General features: G+C 42.3%; 1 protein-coding gene across 4 annotated transcripts in view; it reads left to right on the plus strand.

Annotated features, from left to right (window-relative positions):
- The window catches only part of Itga8 (integrin subunit alpha 8), a 179,736-nt gene that overhangs the window by 82,416 nt on the left and 73,492 nt on the right, over positions 1-23,828 (plus strand). For 3 of the 4 annotated variants that reach the window (XR_009058197.1, XM_057787446.1, XM_057787447.1), the window contains exons 14-20: positions 10,189-10,234; positions 12,857-12,964; positions 18,850-18,905; positions 19,653-19,807; positions 21,395-21,532; positions 21,973-22,040; positions 23,561-23,708. Coding sequence is in view for 3 of the 4 variants with exons in the window: in XM_057787446.1 (XP_057643429.1) it covers positions 10,189-10,234; positions 12,857-12,964; positions 18,850-18,905; positions 19,653-19,807; positions 21,395-21,532; positions 21,973-22,040; positions 23,561-23,708 (719 nt within the window). In the remaining variant the exon portion in view is untranslated. The other variant, XM_057787448.1, reaches the window with a different exon arrangement.

Here is a 23,828-nt window from a genome sequence, read left to right on the forward strand (position 1 = left end):
GGTCCACGGGAAGATGCAGTCTCCAAGGATGCTACTCGGTATTCTTCAGATCTAAAGCCCCGGGAATCTGCTTCCTCTGAAGAGGCTCCACCTCCCACAGTACCACTTCTTTTCAGTTTCTGATCAAAATTGTAATCCATCAATGGATCGAGTATGGATAAGATCAAAACCCCAGAGTCAGTCATCTCTGGAAATGACCTCATAAACACACACAAATATGCTTTACTAATTAGCTAGCTACTTCTCTCTCCAATCAAATTCAAGATTGAGATTATCCATCCTATCAGGTAATGTAAAGAGTACCACACCTGAAGCCAGGAGTCCATGTTCTCTTTTCTTCACCAGCATGGACCAGATTCACCACCTTGACATGTATTAACCTCTGCTTATCTAACCATAGAAAAAGTTAACCAGACTAACCTTCACCATTCAAACTTTTTCTGGAGGCAATTTGAAAACTCTAGAATTATCGTGACTGGTCAGCTAATTATTCCCATTTCTCAACGCTTCCAGCCAAGTGGAGGTGGCAGGATGGTGTTCGGCTTCAAGGCTGAGGTCTGAGCTCTCTGCTTCAGGTTCAATTTTGTGTCCTAAGATGAAGACTCAAATAATTAAAGTCTAAATTTTCCTATAAGAGGATCTGTGTGTGTGTGTGCGCGCACATGCGCGCGCGTGTGTGCATAGGCACATATACTCTCATGCGTGTACATATGTGAAGACCAGAGTTTGATGCTGATGTCTTGTTCATTCTCACTTTTTTTTTTTTTTTTGAGACTGATTCAGCTGGGCTAGTTGGTACACACCACTACCTTGGACTTTTACGCTGGTGCTGGGTATCAGGTCCTCATCTTTGTGTGGCAAGCACTTTGTTGAGCTAATCCCTAGCCCTGAAATGGTCCATTTAAAAAATAACCAGTAAAGTCTTCTTGAGCCCTTTCTGTTTGTATTGTTGGTGAGACATTTTTACATATGCTATTCATCCTATGTAATTTATCGATATCCCTGTGATATTAGGGCTTTTTTACCTAATATCCATTAGTCTTAAGCGATGTTTGTAGAGGAGTGAAGGAACAATGGAGAGGCCAGGATGCGGCCAAGCCTTCGAAGGCATGGTGAAGCAGGTGGGGCTCATCTGAGGATGCTCAGAGTCTCTCTTCTGCTTGTTTTCCTTTCCAGCCACGAAAGCCACAGAAATGCCATGTTTTACCTCCCCAGGCATGCGCTAAAGAAGGACTGAATAGTGTCATTGTCATCAATTTAGGAATGATTAAGAAAGCCAAGTGACACCTAGAAACTTTGATGCTACAGGTCCTGGCCTATGTGGCTTACTATCTCTGTTTTGCTTTTTTCTCGTGTTGGGGATGGGAGCAAGGGGTGTATTCGTGCTAAGCAAGCACTGTACCACTTAGTATTCTGTCAACCTTGGCCTCAGTTTGGTGAGTTGTACACTGGCATCTACGTGTGCAGAGACTAGAAGGACCTATGTCCTGCCCACTGATGGGCCTGGAAGGTTAGCGCATCATGACTTGTAGTTGATACAGAAGAATGAGGTGCCCGGGGCATGGAGCCGTTGGTATAAATGACATGCCTGTCTCCTCTACTCCTCTTCAGTCTGTAATTTGTAATTTTACAAACCACAGATGGGTTGGGACAAGGAAAAGTACAAAAAGCAACAAAACCCCATGTGTTTCCTCCCAATCTTATGGACAAAAAATCCAAAAGCAAGATAGTAATGGAGTTGATTCCTTCCACAGCCCTTGCCTTGGTTTGTGTTGAGCATAGAGTTGCTCAGACATGTTCACGGTTTACTGTGTATATTGCTTGTTTCCTCTTATAACACCAGGCATATGGGACTAGAGCCTGCCACAGGATAGCACTTTAAATTAACTACCCGCTCGCTAGTATAGACACACTCCAAGGTGCTTCCTAAGCAAGTTAGAATTTTGACATTATGAGATCTTTTTATTTTATTATTTTTAATTAAAAATAATTGTAGATATGTATATACTGTATTTCAGTCTCGCCCCATTACCCCTTCCTATCCCCCACTCCTTCTGAACCCCTTCTCCTTCCCCCAACATGTCAATCTTTCTTTCATGTCTTTTCTAAAAGTATACACTTCAGTTCGTGATCCTTAGAAAGCACATAAAATGCCATAATGTTCTAATCATAGGAGCTTTCCCTCAGGCTCCTAGGGGTGTCTTGGAAGCTTGTGACTTTTCTGGGGACTGGAAACTCATTTCCTATAGGCTGAAAAAGAACCCTAGTCCTGTAGAAGCAAACTTTTCTCCAGGACTTTCGGCAGCTGCCTGGACACTACACACACACACACACACACACACACACTGTGCATTAGTGTGACCCGTGACAAGGACATAGTGAGATGATTTGTCGAGTGACAATGAGAGCAGAAAGTGGGGGATGAGTGGTTCTTGCAACCACAGGATGTTAATAGCATGTAGAAAACTATTTTCATAAGGCACACTCATTGTTTGATATTCTGCTCTGATTTTTTTTTGTGGGATTTTTTTAAAGGGAAAATAAACCCTTGGTAAATTACAATGCCGCAACCTAATACCACGTTCAAGCTCATAAATGTTTTTCTTCAGAGTTCATTTGGAAGCATTTCAGACAGATTGTTAGCATTATTGCTTTTGGGATGAAATCATGCGTTTTTTTCTCAAACATTTCTTCCTCAACTCGTAACCTTCCCCTCAGTAATATTTCGTATGTTGTGATAAAATAGCAAGAAAAGCAGTCTCTGTCTATTTTTAGATTAACACATTTGCCAAACTTAAGGAGACTCTAATGTTGGCTTCCCACAAACATGATCTGTTTTTCTGCTCCACAGCCACCAGTTTCTCTGTTTCTGGACTTACACACTCCCATCTTTAACCCTAGCATTCTGTAACAGGTGTCCAGTGTTGGGATCTCTCTTAGTGTTCTCACTGTGTAGAGGAACAGATCATGATGGGTCCCCAGATTTTACTTAACTGTATTTGGTGGTATTTGCACTTCTTAGGAAGAGGCCTTGCATAAATGGACCCTGGGAAAGTGGTGAGCAGGGTCTGGAAAAGACTTTATGATGTACGGGCAACAACAGTCCCAAAATATGGATAAGAGTCAGTAGATTGAGTCACAGAAGTTGGCCAATGTCCATGTACAGATTTGAAAGCTAAGAAAACACACACATACACACACACATTCACACACTCTCTTTCTCTCTTCTCCCCTCTCATACACACACACACACACACCCATGCATGAGAAAGGCAGCAATACAAAGTAGAAAAGGCTTGGATTAGACATGAGAACACAGAATAACATTCCTCTAAGCCCAACAAATACTTTTTTTTATTAAATTTTTTTAATTAAAAATTTCCGCCTCCTCCCCGCCTCCCTTTTCCCTCCCCCTCCCCCCACTCCTCACGCCCCACCCCCTCCCTCTCCAGTCCAAAGAGCAGTCAGGGTTCCCTGGCCTGTGGGCAGTCCAAGGTCCTTCCCCCTTCATCCAGGTCTAGGAAGGTGAGCATCCAAACCGGCTAGGCTCCCACAAAGCCAGTACATGCAGCAGGGTCAAAACTCAGTGCCATTGTCCTTGGCCTCTCAGCAGCCCTCATTGTCCACCATGTTCAGAGAGTCTGGTTTTATCCCATGCATTTTCAGTCCCAGTCCAGCTGGCCGTGGTGAGCTCCTAATTGCCTTCTCATTTTAGGAGCCTCAAAGGCTCCTTCAGAAATGTGTTAGGGAGCAGAGACTTGTCCAAAGTCATACAGAAGTCAGTAGTAAAGTAAAGCGGGATTTGGAACTTTTAATTCCTCACCTTTCACCCAGCAAACTTCCACTTGACAAACAGGGCTTCAGGGGGCTGGAAAGATGGCTCAGTGGTCAAGAACACTGACTGCTCTTCCAGAGGACCTGGGTTCAATTTCTAGCATACACATGGCCACTCACAACTGTCTGTGACTCCATCTAGGAGACCCGACACTCATGGCAAAACAGAAATGCACATTAAAACAAAATAAAGCAGGGCTTCAAAGATTTTAGAATGTAAATGAGAAATTCTCTACACATATAACCACCTATATACACCTATGTGTTGTGACTTCCCATACTTGCAAACAACTTTGGAGTCTCTTAACCAGACAGACAATGCAACTCTGGGCTGTGTGACATTAACTGGGCATGGTGATACACACCCCTCATCCCAGCACTTGGGAATTAGAGGTGAGATCTGGAATTCAAGGTCATCCTTGGCTGTGTGTCAAGTTCAAGGCTAGTTTGGGCTGTGTGAGAACCTGTCTCAGAAACAAAGGACAGCAATAACAAAAAAACTACCTTGCAAAAAAATTCCTTCATTTACCCTCTCATAAACCAGGCATATGAACTCATAGCCCTCCACTAACCCCCCCCCCAGTGCCAATCTTTCATCCTTCTGATTTAAAAAGCTAAAAATAGTATCTCATTGTTGCCTTCATTTGCAATACTTTTGTGACTAGGGAAGTTAAATATCTTCCTGTGTATTTGTTGGCAATAAATGTTTTATATGAATTCTCCCCTTGTAATTTTTTATGAATGTGTTCATGGTTTTGTCCGTCTGTATGTGTTTGCTACAGATTAGGTATAAACAATTACCACTAACATTTAGTTTTTACTAGGGGACACACACTCTGGTAAACATAAAAAATGCTAACCTTTGATCATATGACAACATAGTAGCAATAGTTTCCTACTTATTCCATTTTTTCAAACGTGCTTGGGTGTATTTGCTAAAATTATAATTTGGGAATGCCTGCATGATTTTTTTACTTTCTCAATATTTAAGGTGCCCCTTCTTCAGCTGTGTTAACCTTTTTCTGCAACTACTACCTTTCCATATATGTTATATTTGGGGATTCATTTTTTTATTTACTGTATAGAGGATATGTGTGCCCCTTCAAGGCCAGTGTGGGACATCAAGAATCCTGTCACTGCTCTCTGTCTTAGTACTTTGGGACAGGGTGTCCCACTAAACCAGAAGCTTGCCATTTCAGCTAGTCTAGGTGCTTATTTTGCCCCCAAATGCTGGAGTCAATAGAAAAGACAGTCATGACTGGCTTTGGATGTGGGTGCTGGGTTATGAAGCTGGTCCATGCTGGACCACTGGACTCCCTCTCTCCAGATTTCTTTGGATGTTCTTATGGACCCTTCATTGTCCATAAGTATACTAAATTAGGAAGTCCTGTGTGTGAGTTCCCACACACAGAGTACACACACACACACACACACACATATACACACATACCTGGCAGCCAGAGATGCGTGTTTCTTCTGTCACTCTCCACCTCTCACTGGACCTAGAGTAGAGATGACCAGCTATCCTACCTGATCAACAACCCTCAGGAACAACCTGCCCAGCGTCTGTACTTGGATTCTCTTGCTCACACAACGCAAACACTTTGCCCACTTAACCAACTCCCAGGCCCTAGTAAATCTTTTTGAGTTCCGAAATAAAAAAAGAACTGTCCGATGGCCTTTGTTGTAGCTGACTTCAGATCTGTGTGTTCCTCGGGATGGTGGGACAAGGAGATGGTTCCAGAATGGAGGTTCCGGGTGAGAAAGACTGCCTTATCTTACATAGCATAGGTGTATGGATGATAGAGACTTCCCAAGGAAATGACCCTTGATAAAAGCTTAGCAGAACACTGTCATCTCTCTTTGTCCCTCCTGTGTGGCCCTTCTCCTGAGAAGTCTCCCCTCCTTTTCACTGCATGCTCCACCCCTGCCCCAAACCTCCAGCACAGGCTCCAAAGTTTTGGCTCTAAGATCCCCTTCCTTGTGTGTGAAGACAGCCTGCACTCCAAGCAGCCCTTCGGAAAGTCGAGTGCTTCCCTTCCTCCTTATTTTAAGAGAATAGTTTTGAAGACTGCAAAGATAGGCTCAGCATAGCTCTGATGACTTCACATTTTAGGGTTATTTTGGTTCTTGACAACTGATCCTGCATTTATGCTAAGTCCCCCTTTTGTTTCTTTAAGAGTCCTCTGTCCTTCCATCCAGAGGAAAATAAACCCAGCTCCTAAGGCCAGAGAAGCCGTGACAAAGCCTTGAAGCATTTGGAGAACATTTTCTGATTGAGTGGAAAGAACTGATTTTAGTTGCCAGCTATTTCTTCCAGAAAAACAAAACAAAACGAAAACAGCTAATGTGCATATACGGAAAAGGGCGACATTTTTCCCCTGTTTGTTTTCAGACTTGCCTTTGAGACATTTACCAATGGGAGGAAGTAAGCACGAGCTCATAGTATAAGACCTGTTATCTAGAAGTAAGGGAACGAGGAGAAAGTTTACACGGTTACGGATCTATAGATCAGCAGTGAAATTACTTCCTCTCCAAATTATCGTTTCAATGCCTAGACAAAGGGGCTGGTGAGACGGTTCAGTGGGGAAGGGTGCTCGCAATCAAGCTTGATGATAAGAGTTAGACTCCCGAGAATAACGTGGTGGAAAGGTAAAATGGACTCACACCTAATCAGGACTGTGTAGGAGTGCTTAAAAAGTATTGTTTCTGGATGTGCATGCGTATTTGTGCATGCAAATATGTATATACACACACAAACACATATTTCTGTGCACATAAAGGATATGTAGATAGGTAGGTGGATGCAAACATGAACATCCATCCTATATCTATGTAATACATAGAGAGAAGCCGAGAGAAAAAGGGAGAACCTACATGGTGCTTATCAAAATCAGCCCATCCTTTAGAAAGACAGATTCTCCTCCCTTAGAAAAGTCTGCCCAACTGGAGATTCTGAGCCTGAACGCTTCCGGCCTTTGCCAGCAGGCATGATACCAAGGTGGGGTCTCAAAAGACAAGCACACTTTTGTGGTAGATAACTGTTTCCTTGGCCTGCGAATAACTGTGGCTATATCCTTACGAAGAAAATTGGGGCCTATTTTGTCCATTAGTTTTCTTTTTCCAGAGTTGGAAAATTCATTTCCTGAAGCAGAGGACTTACAGTGCCTAAAGGAATGATCCTCTTCCTTGTCACTGCTAGGAACTTGTTTCTGGGTTTCTTAGCTCTGATGACAATCTAACTGTGACCGAGCCTCCATGTCACTCTCTAGACTTGGGGGGGGGGATGTGTGTACACTTCGTCCAGTATAGCCAAGGGCACATGCGAAATCCCAGCAGAACTCCATTCTGGTTTCCACCAACCTGCCTGTGTAAGGGGCGCAGTTCTTCGTGTTGCTCATCCTTAGAAGACGATCGTCATTGCTCTTACTCTCTTATTTAGCAGGAAGCTGTGGGCCCTGATTGTGTGGTGGCTCTATGCCTAAGGCCACGAAAGCAAAGATTTATTTCCTTTCTCATTTATTTTAACACATACTATTGGAGGAAGTCGTTATGCTAACTCACAGCTTCCTGCCCTGTAAGGGTTTGTCGTCTCATGTTCTTTCCCCTTTTTATCACATTAATTCTCCCCACGCTCTCTCTCATGTGTGTGTGTGTGTGTGTGTGTTGTAATGATATATCCATGTGTATGTGTGTGGTGAATGTGAGTGTATGGATGGTCACGCTCATACACGACCATGAGAAGGCCAGAGAAGGACCCTGGATGTCCTTCCTCTAGTGCTGCCCATCTTATGGCCTTCTCATAGTTCATAGTTTCTGCTAAGCTGGCAGGTCACTGAGCTCTTGGGATCCACCTGTTTCTATCTCCCAGTGCTGGGGTTACAGGTATGTAGAGTAATGGCTGATGTCTTACATGGATGCTGAAGATTCAAGCTCAGGTCCTCATGCTTGGGGAGTAAGGAATCTTACCCATTGAAACCCTTCAAATACAATTTCAAAATTCATCTTTCTTTGATAGACAGTCCAATATTAGTAGATAAATATTTTACTGTACTTGGTGGCAAGAACTAAGCCCACTAACTTTCTTGAATGAGTTTGTGTAACAGAGCTGTCCATCTGCTGCCATGGCAACAGATGCAGATGCAAGTGAGGCTACCCAGGTTGCACCAATCTCAGGTGAGGTGGAGCCTGTGAGTACCACAAAGAAGAGCTGGTAACAATAAAAACATGCATTAATATCCTCAAGGAGGCACGTGTAACAAAGAATACATGTGGAAATAGTCGGAGAAGCTGAAATTGTAATATAAGTCATTGAGATGATGTGTAAATCTGGAAGACTTAGGAACCTGGATATCCTGCATCAGTGATTTAAGGCAGAAGCTGGCTAAGCTGCAGCCCCCTTTCAGTGGTTTCTTTAGCTCCAGAGGCACAGTTCTCTTCAGATGGCTTGTATTTGACTTTCTCAAACAATAGCATGTTCAGTGCCTCAGAGTCAAATCCTGAATCTCTTATTCCAGAGGCTGTATTTAAAAAACAGAAAGGGTTTTCCTGAGGTTTTGGTCTTGGAGATGTTTGAGCCCACTTCTTAAGAGAAAATATTTAATGAGAATTGTTGAATCTCAGACTGAGTTTTCCCCAAGTAGAATTAAGCCAAGGATTAGAAAACAAAGTGTGTGTTGAAGGTACTGACCTGCAAAATATTGATAAGGAAAGGATGAAGAAAGACTCAGAAAGGATGGGTGCAGTAAATAGAACCACAAATCTGAATGCCTCTGTAGGCAGTTATGGCTTTCTCTGCCTGGGGCTATCCAGTCACAGGGAGGGAGACCCCACCAAGATTTCCCACTTGGACAGGGAAGCTGTATGTCTATTGCCCAGTTTCAGCTCCCAGCCCTAAGTGGTCAATGTTGTTCCCAGGGTTAAGCTGAGAGAAAGAACCAGACAGAAAGATGACTGACAAGACAGTGTGGCACTGAGTCATTTTGCTGTTAAATTGCTTTGCATCAATTTAATTCCTCTATCACCTCCACACATCGCCCTGCTTACCGTTCTCCTTTACTAGAATTAACCGATCATAGTTTGAACTGTGTGTATTTCACTCTAGAGTCCTTATTCCCCCCATGCCCATTCTCTGTACATGCTGTAGATGTAGCCAGTGCCATTTCTAACTTTGTGTCTTTCCACCAGGAATGGCCACTGTAAATTAGATAGAGACAAGTAGGCTGCTTTGCCTGGGGGACGAAGCACTGAGCTAGTTTGTCCAATCAGAGACCAGGAGTTCACTCCTGCTGTCACTCAGGTCTAGCTCTGGTCATGTGGATGTCAAGAAGTTTATAATGGAGTCATCTTAATATTCAATGTATTTCTCTGTAAGTTGTACTGCTGGCAAACTTTCAGATGTCCTCTTATAAGTCAAAGAAGTCATCAAAAAGAATTTTTATTAAAATATTGGGTTTGTTTGTGTGCTATTTGCTGTTACTATTGTTATTTAAGATCATCGGGATAATATTTCATTTATTTCATATGGTGTAGACTGCTTCACCGAAAGAATACTTACCAACCACTCTCTGGAAAGAGATGATGGTGGTCTCAGATGACACTCAGAATGTGCTACTTTGCAGCAATGATCCTTGCTTCCTAGGGTTGTCCTTGAAAAGGGAGAAATCAGACAGCACATACAGCGAGTCAGGCTTATAGACAGCACTCAGTGTGTACTTTCCCCTTTGCCTTCTCTTGGGTCATCTGCCTTGACACATGGGGAAATGACACCATGGTGAGTTCGAAAGCATATCTAAGACAGAAGGTATTTGGAAGCCACTCATTCATGTACCAGTTTGTCATCTGAAGCCCCACACTCTTCCAAACTGTCTTAACTGAGTGGGAATTCTTCCCCTGTTTTCGTGGTTCTCACTGTAGCCGGCACACGGGACAGTCCATGCACTGCTTCGGATTTCGAGCTTAGCACAGACAAGGCTGAGCAGCCCTGGCTAGAAAGCCTCGGAACAGACGTCTTTAGGAAAAACCTTTAGGATTCTGCTTATTTTCTTTTCCGGTTGTGAAATCTTCGCATGTGCATACTAAGAGATCTTCAAGATGGGACCCAAACACAAAATGCGCTTACATTTTTTACATACCTTATACACACAGTCTGGTGGTAATTTTATAAAATTTCTTTAATAATTTTGTGCATAAAACAAGGTTTCCTGGTGTGGAATTTTCCACTTATTGCCTCATGTTGGTGCCCAAAAAGTTTCAGGCTGGGAGGACACTACTGATCTGGGGTTTTCAGGTTTGGAATGCCCAATTACTTCTAAAAACTTATGCATGTATTTTGATTTTGCTTTTTCTTTTAAGATTTACTTGTAGGAGCATTTGGAAAAGGGAAAGTAGCTGTCTACAGGTATGTGGCTGCTGGTATGCAAATATTCTTCTGCTTTAAATGCATTTTCCTATTTTGGTAGTTTTGCCTTAAAGAGTCCAAAGACCCATTTCCCTGTTTATCCTGAAGAATGTTTCTATGTCTTTAAAAAATTCTGGGCGTATTTTTCCCTGTTTTCCACCTTTCTCTCATTTTTACATGGTTTTATTCTCAGGCTTTATAAACAAACCTCTAGCTCCTACTAATGTAACTGCCACGAAATCAGCTATTAAACTCTTGGAATGAGAAAACGGCCCATGTTTTAGGTGGACCTGAACTTGGTCTGTCTGTACTTTGGGGATCATCAGTGTCCATACATGCAGGACAGAACTATGGCAGGGGGAATGTGGCTATTTACCCTCACATCCAAGTGTGGACAGGAAGTTAGGACTAGAACATGCCAGGAGTCATCCCTTCCAGAAGCAAGCCCTCTGCAGCATTAGTGCAACAGATTTGGGTTCAGAACCTGACCCTTCTAGACACGAACTGTTCTGTAATTCCAGGGAAAACCATAGCAATGTTTCTCAGCCTTCCTAATGCTGTGGTCCTTTGATACCATTCTTCATGGTGACCCCAACCATAAAAATATTTTCGTTGCTACTTCATAACTAATTTTGCTAGCGTTATGAATCATTTGGAGACAGAGGTTTACCCAGGGGGTCATGACCCGCAAATTGAGAATCTTCATCCTATCACCTTCTAAGCCTCTGGTTCGCACCTATAAAGTGGACTATCTATACTTAACTTGTCAGCTACATCTATTTAAAGGACTCAGTGAGAATCTGAATGCAAATTATGCTGAGTAGTAACTGGTTAGGTGATTGAGCTTTCTTAAAACATTTAATATGAATCTAAGGAACTAGATCAGGATTTCAAGACCAAGTCATAGGCGAGTGCATGCACACAGACCTGCATGTGCAACTGTCCCAGTCATGTGATGCTAAGGTGGTTATAACTCCCAGACAGACCCTAAGGTTAGTTTTCTTCACACCAACTTTTCTTCCTCAGCCCCATTACAAATGTGTCAGGTACTGTTTTGTGCCAGCTCTTCTCACTTACGATACAGAGCATCAGCGAGCTGAAACTCCCCGCACCTCTGAAGTATGAGGCTTGGCTTTCTTATGGCTGTAAATTTACACCACCAAGAACCCTGCTTTGTTGCCACACTCCAAATCCACCACAGCTCTGTGCCAAACTCATATTTTCCGTGAGCTACTCCCAGCCTATTGTTGGCACAAGGACATAAATGCACGCCGGTCCTTGGAGACAATCCTGTCACAGGAGCTCTGCCCAAGGACACTCCAATGTCCGTGCCAGAATCTTCTTCTCCATCCTCCACCCCTGCCATGCTTCTTCTACTCACCCCCTTTCTTCTCAAAGGTGATTGCCACAGCAAATCTCTTGCATACCTAGTATCTTTTTATTATCAAATCCTTATCCCCAGAACTGGAGATAATACAGTTTTGAAAATAATACCATACAGATAACATCCAGAGGCTTGTGGAATATCCCAGTGGCCCCATGCTGTTGTTGTGAAACTGCTTGAAGTATTTGCACAACATTTACCCCGAGACCTGACCCTCTGTCTGTCAGAAGAAACCTAGTCAGCATAGCATCAGAGCACACGTAACTCTGGAAACTTCGGCTCCCAGTTCGTGTCTCTTATAAAGAAACTTCAAAAGCTGCCCCACTTTCCTACTTCATGATTTACTCTCTTACCTTGTTGTCTTCTCTAGGGTGGCTCTAATGGCAATCACATCTATTCCCTGCCTCAGATACGACTATGACTATTAGAATCACCTGAGAATGTGTTTAAAATTCCAACACAGACCCTTAGCCCAGAAGTTCTAATTCCATTGACCCATGATGTTGTCTGGGTGTTGTGTTTGTTTGAAAGTTCCTCGAGTAATTACATTGTGCAGACAAGACTGAGAACCCCTTGTCAGAGTGAAATACAGAATTGTTCTATAAACCCACTTTCATTTGTTCATAAACTGCAAGGGTTGGCTAGAAAATTACCAATCAAGCTGAAAACTTATCAAAAAAAGGCTCAACTCTGAGTAGATGTGTCTCGGGGTTGAAGAAGTGACCTTGTAGTTAAGAGAGTTTGCTGTCCTTGCAGAAGACCCGCGTTTGATTCCCATATCCCACATGGGAACAACAGCCCATAGCTCCAGGACATCTGATGCCCTCTCTGGATTCCATAGTCACCAGCATGTGTACATGGATATAAATAAAATTAAATAAATCTTTAAATAAAATATATATAACCTCAAATATGGACACAGGGCCCCATGAAAATCACAAAGCTGTATAATAATCATACTGTATTATCACAATATAGTGAGTCCACTTCATGACGAAATCAGGTCAACGGATGCAATGTGCTTGCACTGGCCCTCCAGCATCCTTTGTTAGAGCTCTCCACTCTCAGGTGGTTTAGAGGGATAATTTGAATGTGGTGCCCACTTGTTCATGCCAAGAGCAGAATTCATTGTGCAAGGCTGGCTGTGTTGGCAATGGCCTCTAGGAGGGTTCCTCTCGTCAGGAAAAGATTCCCTCCATGATTCATGAGTTTCTCATGTCCCGGCTTTCTCCCTACAGAGCAAGGCCAGTTGTAACAGTGGATGCCCGGCTCCTGCTACACCCGATGATTATCAACCTTGAAAATAAAACCTGCCAGCTTCCAGAATTCCCAACACCTGTAGCCTGGTAAGTTAGCCCAGTGCTACACACTTTCTAACATGGGCTCCAATCACCTGGATCTGATTTATTAAAAAATGCGGATTTGTATGAGGAACGTTTGGGGTAGAACTCTGAGGTCCTGCAGTCGGCATATCTGGAAAATTCTTCCAGAGGATGTTGAGATCTCTGGACAGCGTAGACTGAGCAGCAAAGAGCGGGTCTTTGCAGACGAGTGCTGATGTGAGGCTGAGCTCTGACTGTGGGCTCGGACAGAGGCCAGTGCTCTAACCTACGGGTCTGAGATTTAAAAAAAGACCCAAACAGTTGGGAAATTCCCCATTAAACAAACTTCTCAGCACACTAAATGTTAACCAAACCAAAAACACACCAAAAGACTCTTACTTTTGCGTAGATTGTGGATACAACTTTTGAAATCTATCATGTCTCTCTTTTTTAAATAAATAAACTAGCCTGGATTACTTAGTTTCATGTACTAAAAATAGCAGTTTTGTAACTTGGCATGGACAACTAGACAGAAGGTCAATGCTATAAAAAAGGGGATTTTCGTACACTGACCTGTTCTTGTGACCATGATATTATAAGGATAAAGGGGACAGTAGGGAACACGGCTATTCAGCTTTTGACTTATGCCTGTCACATGAAATGGCCATATAAAACTGGGTTGTAACACATCCCCCCAAAAAACACCAGTTTGTTTGTTAATGTGGGGTCCCAGTCATTAGATGTTGTGTTGGTTCATGGTACCAGGACACTTCCTCTGGAAAATCAACAAAGGTCTTTGAGAGTCACCCTCATTTTCCAGGGTGACTGTTCTGTTCTTGAAAATACCAGAATAAAGACCAGCTGGTCTTGACCCTGAGAAGCTGTTTCCAGCACATCCTAGCATGTCACTGATGGCCTTTTGACAGGAGTTCCTGTGGGAGTCCAAGCTCTGGGGGATGGGTAGAGAGTTTTAGGTTCCCGAAGAATTCTTTGGAAAACATCCTGTTGTGAGGGGTTCCCTGTGTGGGAAGGCCTGTCCTCTCCTTTAACTGCCTTTGAAAGTGGTTGGGAAATGCCCTGAGCAAACTTTAAAATGGTTCAAACCATAAAATAGTATAATGAAAACCTGATCTTAGAGAATACGTGAAGAGCCGGCATTTCCCCGCTGCCTGGCGTGATTAAAAGAACACTAAAGGAACTGTGAGCGCTATTTGGCTGTGAGCATTAAGACTCTAATATTCTCCAAGGAGCCCTCTGCTCACACCTTCAAAACCATGGCTTTCCACACTGCATTCTGTTAAGCACAATGGCAACATTCTAGTGTAGAAAGTGTTTATTTTGAAATAAATGATTTTTCCTAAAGAGTTTTAGTCTTATGAATTTAAGAAAGAGGCTGAAGTCTTTTTTTCAAAACAATATAGGACTAATTCCTTTTGTTCAGGAAAAGAAAACATTTTTTAATCTTTGAAAATTTTTCATACATGTATAGAATGTATCTTGACCGTATCAACCCCTCGCTCCGTTCCCAATGCCCCCAGGACCCTCATCACACCTCCCTCACAATCTAATGTACTTCTTTTAAAGTTATTTATTTAACCCACTGAGCCCAATTAGTGCTGCTGATAAATGCGTGAGTATGAATGGTGTCATCCGCTAGGGCCCTGGAAATCCACCAGGGCTCACACTGCTGAGGAAAAGTTACTGTCATCCAGGCTGCCACCAACTGCAAATAGCCCCTCCGCTAATCCCTCTCCTTTAGGCAGTCATTTCCTTGTTGATTGGAGTCATGTTACTAAGATAAAATGTAATTTGTTCTATGGATAAATTATACAACTGTTGCTTAATTCTATTGTATCCTTTTCTGAAGATACTTATTTTTTTTTTCTTCTGAGACAAGGTTTCTCTGTGTTTTTCTGGCTGTCCCGGAACTTACTCTGTAGACCAGGCTGGCCTTGAACTCACAGAAATTAGCCTGCCTCTGCTTCCCCGAGTGCTGGGATTAATGGTGTGCGCCACCATCACCTGGCTGATACTTAATTTTTAAATGTAAAAGTTTTTGTGTGTTTCAGAATATTGAAAGACAAAGTTGGGGGTTGAGGGTATTTCTCAGTGGTAGAGTGCCCTGGGTTCTGTCCTCAGAAGCCCAACCAACCAGACAGAAGACAGGAAGCAAACAACTGACTCACGTAGAATGGTTCATGTAGTTCATCCAGAGCGCTTAAAAAGCATCTTTGCTGTAACACTGGCCTGATTTGGCATGAACTTGCACTTCAGATAAACCCTTCTGCAAATTCCAGTCATAAATCATTCCTCACTTCCTTCCACGTGGATTTTTGTGTTCTTCAGTCCGCTGTCTGTTTTATAAAATAGCTGCTGTTGGCATTGCTCAGTTATAAAAAGAGAAGTGAAATTCAACATAATAAATATTAAGATAATTGCTTACTAGTGAGAAAAACTGGTTTTTTTCTATTTTATAAACATAAAACTAACTACTTCTCCAATCTGAAAAGAGGTTTTTCAAATATGAATGACATCATGTAAAATCTTATACTTTTCATTCTTAAAGTAGAGTTGAATTGGTAATAGTTGGGCCAATGAGATGGTTCAACTGGTAAAGGTGCTTGCCACGCAAGCCTTGGGACCCGAGTTCCATCCCCAGAACCTGAGCAAAGGTGGAAGGAAAACCGATTCTACAAAATTGTCCTCTGATCTCCACGTAAGCTCCATGGCATGTGTCCTCCCCAACAAACACACATTGTGGACAATAATACATAGATAATTAGAAATAGTGATTGTTCGCTTTGTACTTTCATTGTTATTTTGTACATGTGTGAAATGCTTATGTGATATATATGTGTGTGCGTATGCACGATCACAGGGATGTGGAGGCTACAGGTTGATATCGGGTATCTTCCTTAATCAGTCTCCATCTTAGTTTTGAGACTGGGTAAGTCACTAAACCTCGCTCTCATCAATTAGGCTACCCTGGCCGGCCATAAACCCTAGAGAAGTGGTCCTCACCCTTCCTAACGCTAAGACCCTTTAATACAGTTCCTCATGTTGTGATGATCCAAATTATAAAATTATTTTTATTGCTACTTCATAACTATAATTTTGTTACTGCTGTGAATCGTAATATAAATATGTAATATGTAGGATATCTGATATGAGAGCCATGTGAAAGGGTCATTCAATCCCCAAAGGGGGTCTTGACCCACAGGTTAGAACCCCTGCCCTAAAGTCCCCTGTCTCTGTACTCTTCCCCACCCAGCTTTGATGACTGTTGTTGGGTTTGGTTGGCGGGGGGGCTTCATCTGGATGCTGGAGATCCAAGTCCAGGTCCCAGGGATCGTGCAGCAAGCACTGGACCATGTGCATCTTCTCCATCCGGCTTTGTATTTAAAATCAGATTTCACATTTATCTCATCCCTCATCATACACAACCACGAGCAGAGTTATACCGTGAAGTCGTTGTCCACTGGTTCATGGGTAGCAGATAGCGCGAGGATCATGCTGTGTAATCCTGCCTTCTGCGTATAGCAGCCTGTCTGCCCAGAGTTTCCTTTAGATATTCACAATGAAAGTGCTCAGTCGATTTCCTGTAGTTTTTGTTTGGCTTTGTTTTATTTTTTTTTTCAGTCAAAAATTTTGAGACTGTTGGGCTTTGCTGAATTTGAACATAAATCATAGCTTAAAATTATATTTCAAGTTAAGCCATATTTCAGTTTTGCCTGACACAATTCATAATTATGTATTGGCCTGAGAATAGACCTGGTTCCTCAATATATATCTATAGCTATAGATAGCAAATAGTTTCCTCTACCTAGAATGGATATTGTCATCCACTACTGTAGAATTTTGAAATTTTCTTTTAAGTTTAGAGTAGAACTATAGAAAAACTACCATGTTGAAAAGGTTTTTTTTGGTTTTTTGTTTTTTGTTTTTTGTTTTTTGTTTTTTTTTGATTTTTCGAGACAGGGTTTCTCCGTAGCTTTTTAGCTTTTTGGTTCCTGTGGAACTAGCTCTTGTAGACCAGGCTGGCCTCGAACTCACAGAGATCCGCCTGCCTCTGCCTTCCGAGTGCTGGGATTAAAGGCGTGCGCCACCACCGCCTGGCTGAAAAGATTCTTTAACTGGAGCCATCTTTAGCCTGGTGGGTTGAAGCTGAAATGCTACCATCAATAATTCAGCAGGCTGTAGCAGTTATATTGAATTTGGATGAAAAAGTTAAGGTCGTCCAATTGTTAACGATATTGAAGTAACAGAAAGGGAGAACTAAGAAAGAAATATAAATGTACTCTGACATAATTTATAAACGAAGATAAAGACTTCGGCTAACATCATTTATCAAATCCTTTCTTGCCAAAGACTCAACATCCATTTTCACAGCCGAGACTTACTTTGTGAATGTTCTATTGCTTCGAGTTGGATAAAGCAATTACTGTATGTAAATTCATTTTAATTTTGTATGTTGATAATTTCACCATAAATGTGGGATTATTTTGCCGAAGCTTTGTCTATGCTGAGGAACGGTGAATAAAACATAGGTTAGTGGACAATGGCAGCCATACCAAGAGCTTACGGAAGAGCTGGGCATGGGAAAAATCCATGCCAGAAAATTTAAAGATGTAATTTCCTACCCACCTTCCATGAATAATTCTAACTGAAGGAGAAGTGGGCTGCAGTTTGTGATTTCTCTGGGGAAGTGGTATAAACACTTGGAATAGCACAGACATCTCAGGAAGCTTTTGGCTAAATGGTGTGTGGCGAATTACTTACCCTGAAGGGAGACATTGACTGAGGTCAAGGAGATAGATGAATCCCAGATGTGACACGTTTTTGTTACGTTTGACACAGGAAGCTGACATCTAATTAAAGCATGATTGGAGGTGGAGAGTATTTACTTCCCTTGAATTCCATAGAAATACTCCAATCGTACTAGAATTTTATCAGTAAAATCTTTAAGACTGCCACTAAATCGTCTATTCTTTCATGTCTGTACTTTCTTAGCAATGCGCACAAACCCTGGCTGCAGTACTGGCTATTAGACTATTTCAGGAGGAAGGTGAGAATATTTGATAAAATCAGACAAAAACAAGTAGAGATTTCTCATTCAGTCTGTGGCCACAGACCAGGGTGTGTTCAGGTCATGGGACAATCACCCATGAGTTCCTGGATGGCAGTTAGTGCACACTGAAGGCAAAATGAATGTCTTCAACTCAACTGGCACTGCCTTTATACCCATATCACTGTGCATACTTGGCTTTCTCTCTCTCTCTCTTTCTCTCTCTTTCTCTCTCTCTCTCTCTCTCTCTCTCTCTCTCTCTCTCTCTCTCTCTCTCTCTCTCTCTCCTCTTCTCTCCCTCCACCTCCCAAATTCCAGGCTCCTCCCAGCAGTGTGACTGACTGGCATTAAGACCAGCATGCTCTTCCATGCTTAGGATTTAATTCACAGGTCCTACCTGACTCCAAAGCCATGTTCACCATCCATCAACCAAACCAGCCAACCTCATCTTCTGGGAGCTCTAACCACACTGAAACTATTCAAGTCCTGCACGAGGAGCCATGTTTTTGCTGTTCTCCATGCTTTTCCATAGCCTTTCCCCACTGTGTTGCCCAGCTTTCCCATGTCCCAAGGAAAATCTTCATATGTATTCATTGCATAAAAAACTGGGACATAAATCAATTGATTAAATCTCTATCAATATTTTCAAGAATTTGCCTTTCTATGAAAAGCTACCTGTGTCAATTGTATTAGTATTGTGTCAAGCTTTGTGTGTGAGTGTGTGTGTGCAATGCACATACATATGTGTATATAATTAAACATATAGAAGGAGGGGAAGGAAGATTCCTATCTCAGAATCAGAACTTTACTAACCAGAAAATTACTGACTACTTTTTTCCCACAGCTTTTCTCTAAGAGTCTGTGCATCTATAACAGGCCAGAGCATTTCAGATACAATAGGTGAGCATATTTTTATTTTTATGGTAGCTATGCAAAGAAAACATGACATATTTCTCTGCCCAGACAATAGAAAACTAATGGACCCCTTATTAAAATTCAAATTTCTATTGCACATTTAAAACTTTCTAATTAATACTACTTTAACCATGGGCATTAGCGACTAAAAACATAATATTGAAAAGTGATATATTATATATGTATATAATTTAAGTTATAAAATATGGGCTAGAGAGAAAGCTTGGTTGTAAAGTTCTCCTGTGCAAGCATGAGGACCTAAATATGAATCAGTACTATATAAAGGCCAAATGTGGCAGACACCTCTGTAATCCGAGTCTGGAGAAGTAGAAACAGGCACTGCCTAGCCCTCACTGATCAGCGCTCTAGACAAACTGGTGAACTCCAGGCTCAGTGAGAGACCCTACCTCAAAAACTAAGTGGACGGGAGAAATCAAGTAAGACACCCAGCGTCAATCTCTGACTTCCACATGCACACATACTCACACATAAACAGATGTGCACATATAAACACATGAACATGTGCACACACATACACCGCACATGCATGCAAAGCCCCAAAACAGTTATATACAGGGCAGTATTTTTTTTAATACTTCTTCAACTTATGTGTTATTTGATCCGACTATGAAAAGAAAAGGTTTCCCTGAATAAGTCCCTGCCCCTGAGAGCAGTGTGGTTGCCCAGTGCTGTCCCTCCTGTGACTTTGTTCATCCTCTCTCTGTCCTTTAGCTCTGGTGGCTGAGGTGCAGCTAGATTTCCTGAAGCAAAAAGGAGCCATCAAGCGGACACTCTTCCTCCATAACCACCAGCCCCATTTCACGTTCCCCTTCATGATAAGGCAACAGAGATCCCTCCACTGCCAGGATTTCATCGTTTACCTTCGAGTAAGTTTTCTGGAAATCATTTCTGGGTCTTCTCACATTGGAATCTAGGTTCCAACCATTTCTATCTAGTTAACCTTCACACTTGCCACAGACATCCCATCTGTCTAGTCTCATTTTCCTGGGAGGAAACTCTAGCTTAAGGTTGAATACTTCTTGCTGACCCTGACTTCAACTAACCCAATGATTTGTTGCTATTCATTGCTAAGGCTTCTTTCTCGTTTTTGACAAAATCTTAATAATAACATTTAACTCAGGTGACTTTCATTTTTAACTGCCTTCCCTCCCCCGTACATAAAAGTTCAACACAATTTATTTGATTTTTTTTAATCCTATGTGAGTATGTCCTGTTAGACTTTATTAAGATGTACTTAGAGCTGGCTTGAGGAAACATTAAGACAAGCAAACTTTCATTAAAAATAATTTGTAATTGTGTTTTTTTTTTTTTTTTTTTTTTGGATTTTTCGAGACAGGGTTTCTCTGTAGCTTTTGGGGCCTGTCCTGGAACTAGCTCTTGTAGACCAGGCTGGCCTCGAACTCACAGAGATCCGCCTGCCTCTGCCTCCCGAGTGCTGGGATTAAAGGCGTGCGCCACCACCGCCCGGCTGTAATTGTGTTTTTAAAAGTGATGTGCTTTTACAAATTCTCATGAAATTTAAAATTTCAAATATTTGGGGCCCAATTATCCACTGCCATGCTGCCAGTTGTTAGATGGTGGTCAGTAGTCCCGTTTCTTCTCTTCCCATCAGAGACTTAGTTAACAGAGAATCCTAGTGAGGACCAAAGATCCACAACTAAGTTTGAGAATGTAAAGCCAGGTCATGAGCCCCTTCCCCCTTCTGGGATGCTGGTTGCATGCTCAGAGCTTAGCACTTGCTGCCCTCTCCTGACCTCAGGAGGATGTCTGTTCCTTTATTTAAGACGTCTTCAAATGTGCTGAAGATATTTTAAAGTTCACTGAAACAACTTGAAAGAAATAAAAAAAAAGGGGGGGGAACAAGAAGTAAAATGTTTTCTTCCACTGAACCCACGAGAAGCTTCTGACAACTTCACCAAAACAAACACCATGATGCATGGTGTACTCTGGCACCTGTGATGCATGTTTTACTGTTGACGTGACTGATGCGGACTCAGGTGTTGGGGTCCGTGGTGCCCAAGGATTTCCTCCAGTGTAGGGGCTCTCAACCTTCCTAACGCTGTGACCCTTTAACACAGTTCCTCATGTTGTGATGATCCCCAACCAAAAATTATTTTTGTTGCTACTTCATAACTATAATTTTGCTACTCTTATGAATCATATTGTAAATATCTGATATGCAGGTTATCTGATATACGACCCCCTAAAGGTGTTGTGACGCACCAATTGAGAACCATTGCTCTAAGAACTCCCAGGGAAGCCTTGGCTGTAGGTGATGTCATCACTGAGCATATCTTATTTATTGCAGTCCACATATATTAGCACCTAGTTCAGCCTGTTGCGGTGAACATTGTCTTTCACTAGAGCTGATGGGAGTTCAGTGTTGCCTGCTTGTCATAGACTAATATCTTGTAGTCACTTCATGGGCTTGAGTTGGTGATTCTTTTTCCTAGGATGAAACTGAATTCCGAGATAAATTATCTCCAATCAACATTAGCCTGAACTACAGTTTGGATGACTCCACCTTTACAGATGGCCTGGAAGTGAAACCCATTTTGAATCACTACAGGGACAACGTAGTTACTGAGCAGGTAAGTCCTTGATGCGAAGTTTTTCCTCCCATTCTCTGGAGAGTTGTTCTTGCACCCCTCTCATTCCATCTGTGTGCAGAGATACACAGCAGTAGAGTCCTGTTCCGAGCATGTTTCCTCATTGTTATTTTGGAAGCCTTTCCCTTTATGCAACCAAAGTGTGCTTTGTTCGAGTGTAGTAGCAATGGAAGCAAGACAGGCAGTCATCGAGAGAACAGTGCAGTCAGCATCCTCTACAGACACTTCAGAGCCAACTGGAAATGGGCGAGGAAATAATGCCTCTATCCAGAGATCGCTTAACGTCACAGCGGATGGCGTTGGGAAGCCTCTGCACAGTGAAACCCCTGGTTTAGCTGATAGAATCGCTTAGCTTCTTCAAGGGGAAGGATCTGATTTGAGTTTTCTCAGCTTTTTCCTGATGCCTCACTTCCTCAACACAGGCTCACATCCTGGTGGACTGTGGAGAAGACAATCTGTGCGTCCCCGACTTGAAGCTGTCAGCTAGACCGTAAGTTTAAATAAATAAACGCGCGCATCACACCTGGTGGTCTATGGGTGTTTACTTAAAACTGCTTTGGGGAAAGTATATTCTCCCAAGAACTGGGGGTAAGGGAGTGTGGCATGGAATTCTTGAGAGTGGCCACACTTTGGGTTGGCCTCTGATCTGGTCAGTCCTCTGTCACTGGTGTCAAGTGACAGACCCTGAGATCTTGCCTGGGCCATTTCATCTTTCAGCAAGAGTGGGGGGGGGGGCAAAAGCGTTTTTTTTTTGAAAGTAAATCCATGTGCGGTGTGGCTCAGGTTCTGTTTACCTACCTCAGTCAAGTGAGAAAGGGTTCAGACAAGCTGGTTCAGTCCACACCTTAACCAAACTTGTTTTTGCAGCACCCCATGATTCAAAGGCCTCCTTAAAACTGTCAAAACAAAATTAATTTTAATTTACTTGGGGGAGGACTTAAAAGACACACCAGGGAGTCAAGCAGAAAGTGTCAGAGAGTCAAATGAGATTCAAAGGGCTTCACAGCTGCTTGTGATGGCAAGGCCTGACTCCAGAGCTGGTAATTGCCCTGTTGGGTTGTGGAAAGAAATCGGAGTAGGGCTGAGACACCCCTGGGTGGAAAAGTGGGATGGACACCTCTCTCCCAGGAACTCCTGCACTGCTAGTGTTTGGAATCTGCTTGGTAATCTCTCAGGGGAACTTGTCCCAGCGTTCATAATTTACTAAGTGTCAAAAGCAATGGCTTTGGGGGTTGAGGGGAGTGGAAGAGGCATTTTTAAATATTGATTTCATTTGGAGTTCAAAGTAAGCAAAGCTTCTTAAAATACCTTAGAACCCTCTATCAGCCACTTGAGATCCTGTTTCGCCTGCCTCTTTTTCCCTCTTCTCATCCGTGTTGCTGTGCTGTGTGTCCTCCCTCTATTACTGTCTCTAAATGCTCCCTCTTTCTTTCCCTACAGCTCGCTCTCTCCCTAATGTATGTTCTGAGTGATATGGAGGAGTTGGGAGCTCTTCATTCTGGCTCCGAAGTCAAATGTTAAGTTTGCAGGAGTTTTGTTAGCCGACTGAACAGTGTGTTGATAGCTTCAAATTGGTCACAGTAGGAGGACACAACACTGGAATCCACAAATGATATGTATCGGTTTTATTCTTTTAGAACAAATTGTTAAATAGTTGCTTGCACGTCACTGAACACTTTCCCACCCTCCCCATTCAGAAATTGTTCCCTTAAATCTTCCTACCAGCCATTATTGACCAGGTACCTTCTTTCTCAGTCCTAGCCTTGCGTTTGACATTTTCTTTTTTTCCTTCTAAATCATTAATTTTTTCTTTGTTTGTTTGTTTGAAGACACACTGTTGCTATGTAGCTCAATAGTTCAGGATCGCCTCAAATTCCAATTCTCCCACCCCAGTTTCCTGAGTGCTTAGATTACAGGCACACAGTATTGAAATTTCTAAAATAGATTCATGAAGCATGTGATGTTGAACTACATAATCACTCTTTTTAAACTGGGTTTTTTTTTTTTTAGAGATAAGCATCAGATAATTATCGGGGATGAAAACCACCTTATGCTCATAATAAATGCAAGAAATGAAGGAGAAGGAGCCTATGAAGCTGAACTCTTTGTTATGATCCCCGAGGAAGCAGATTATGTTGGGATTGAGCGCAATAGCAAGGTAAGGCTTGAATCCACATAAACACTAAGTCTGATCAACAAGGTTTAATCTCCTCTCAAAAGAGATCAGAATGGTGCCTTCCTTTGTCAGCTCAGACTAGCAATGAGCCCAGGAGAACAC

The sequence above is a fragment of the Chionomys nivalis genome, chromosome 13, assembly GCF_950005125.1.
Source record: "Chionomys nivalis chromosome 13, mChiNiv1.1, whole genome shotgun sequence".
NCBI classification, from domain to species: domain Eukaryota; kingdom Metazoa; phylum Chordata; class Mammalia; order Rodentia; family Cricetidae; genus Chionomys; species Chionomys nivalis.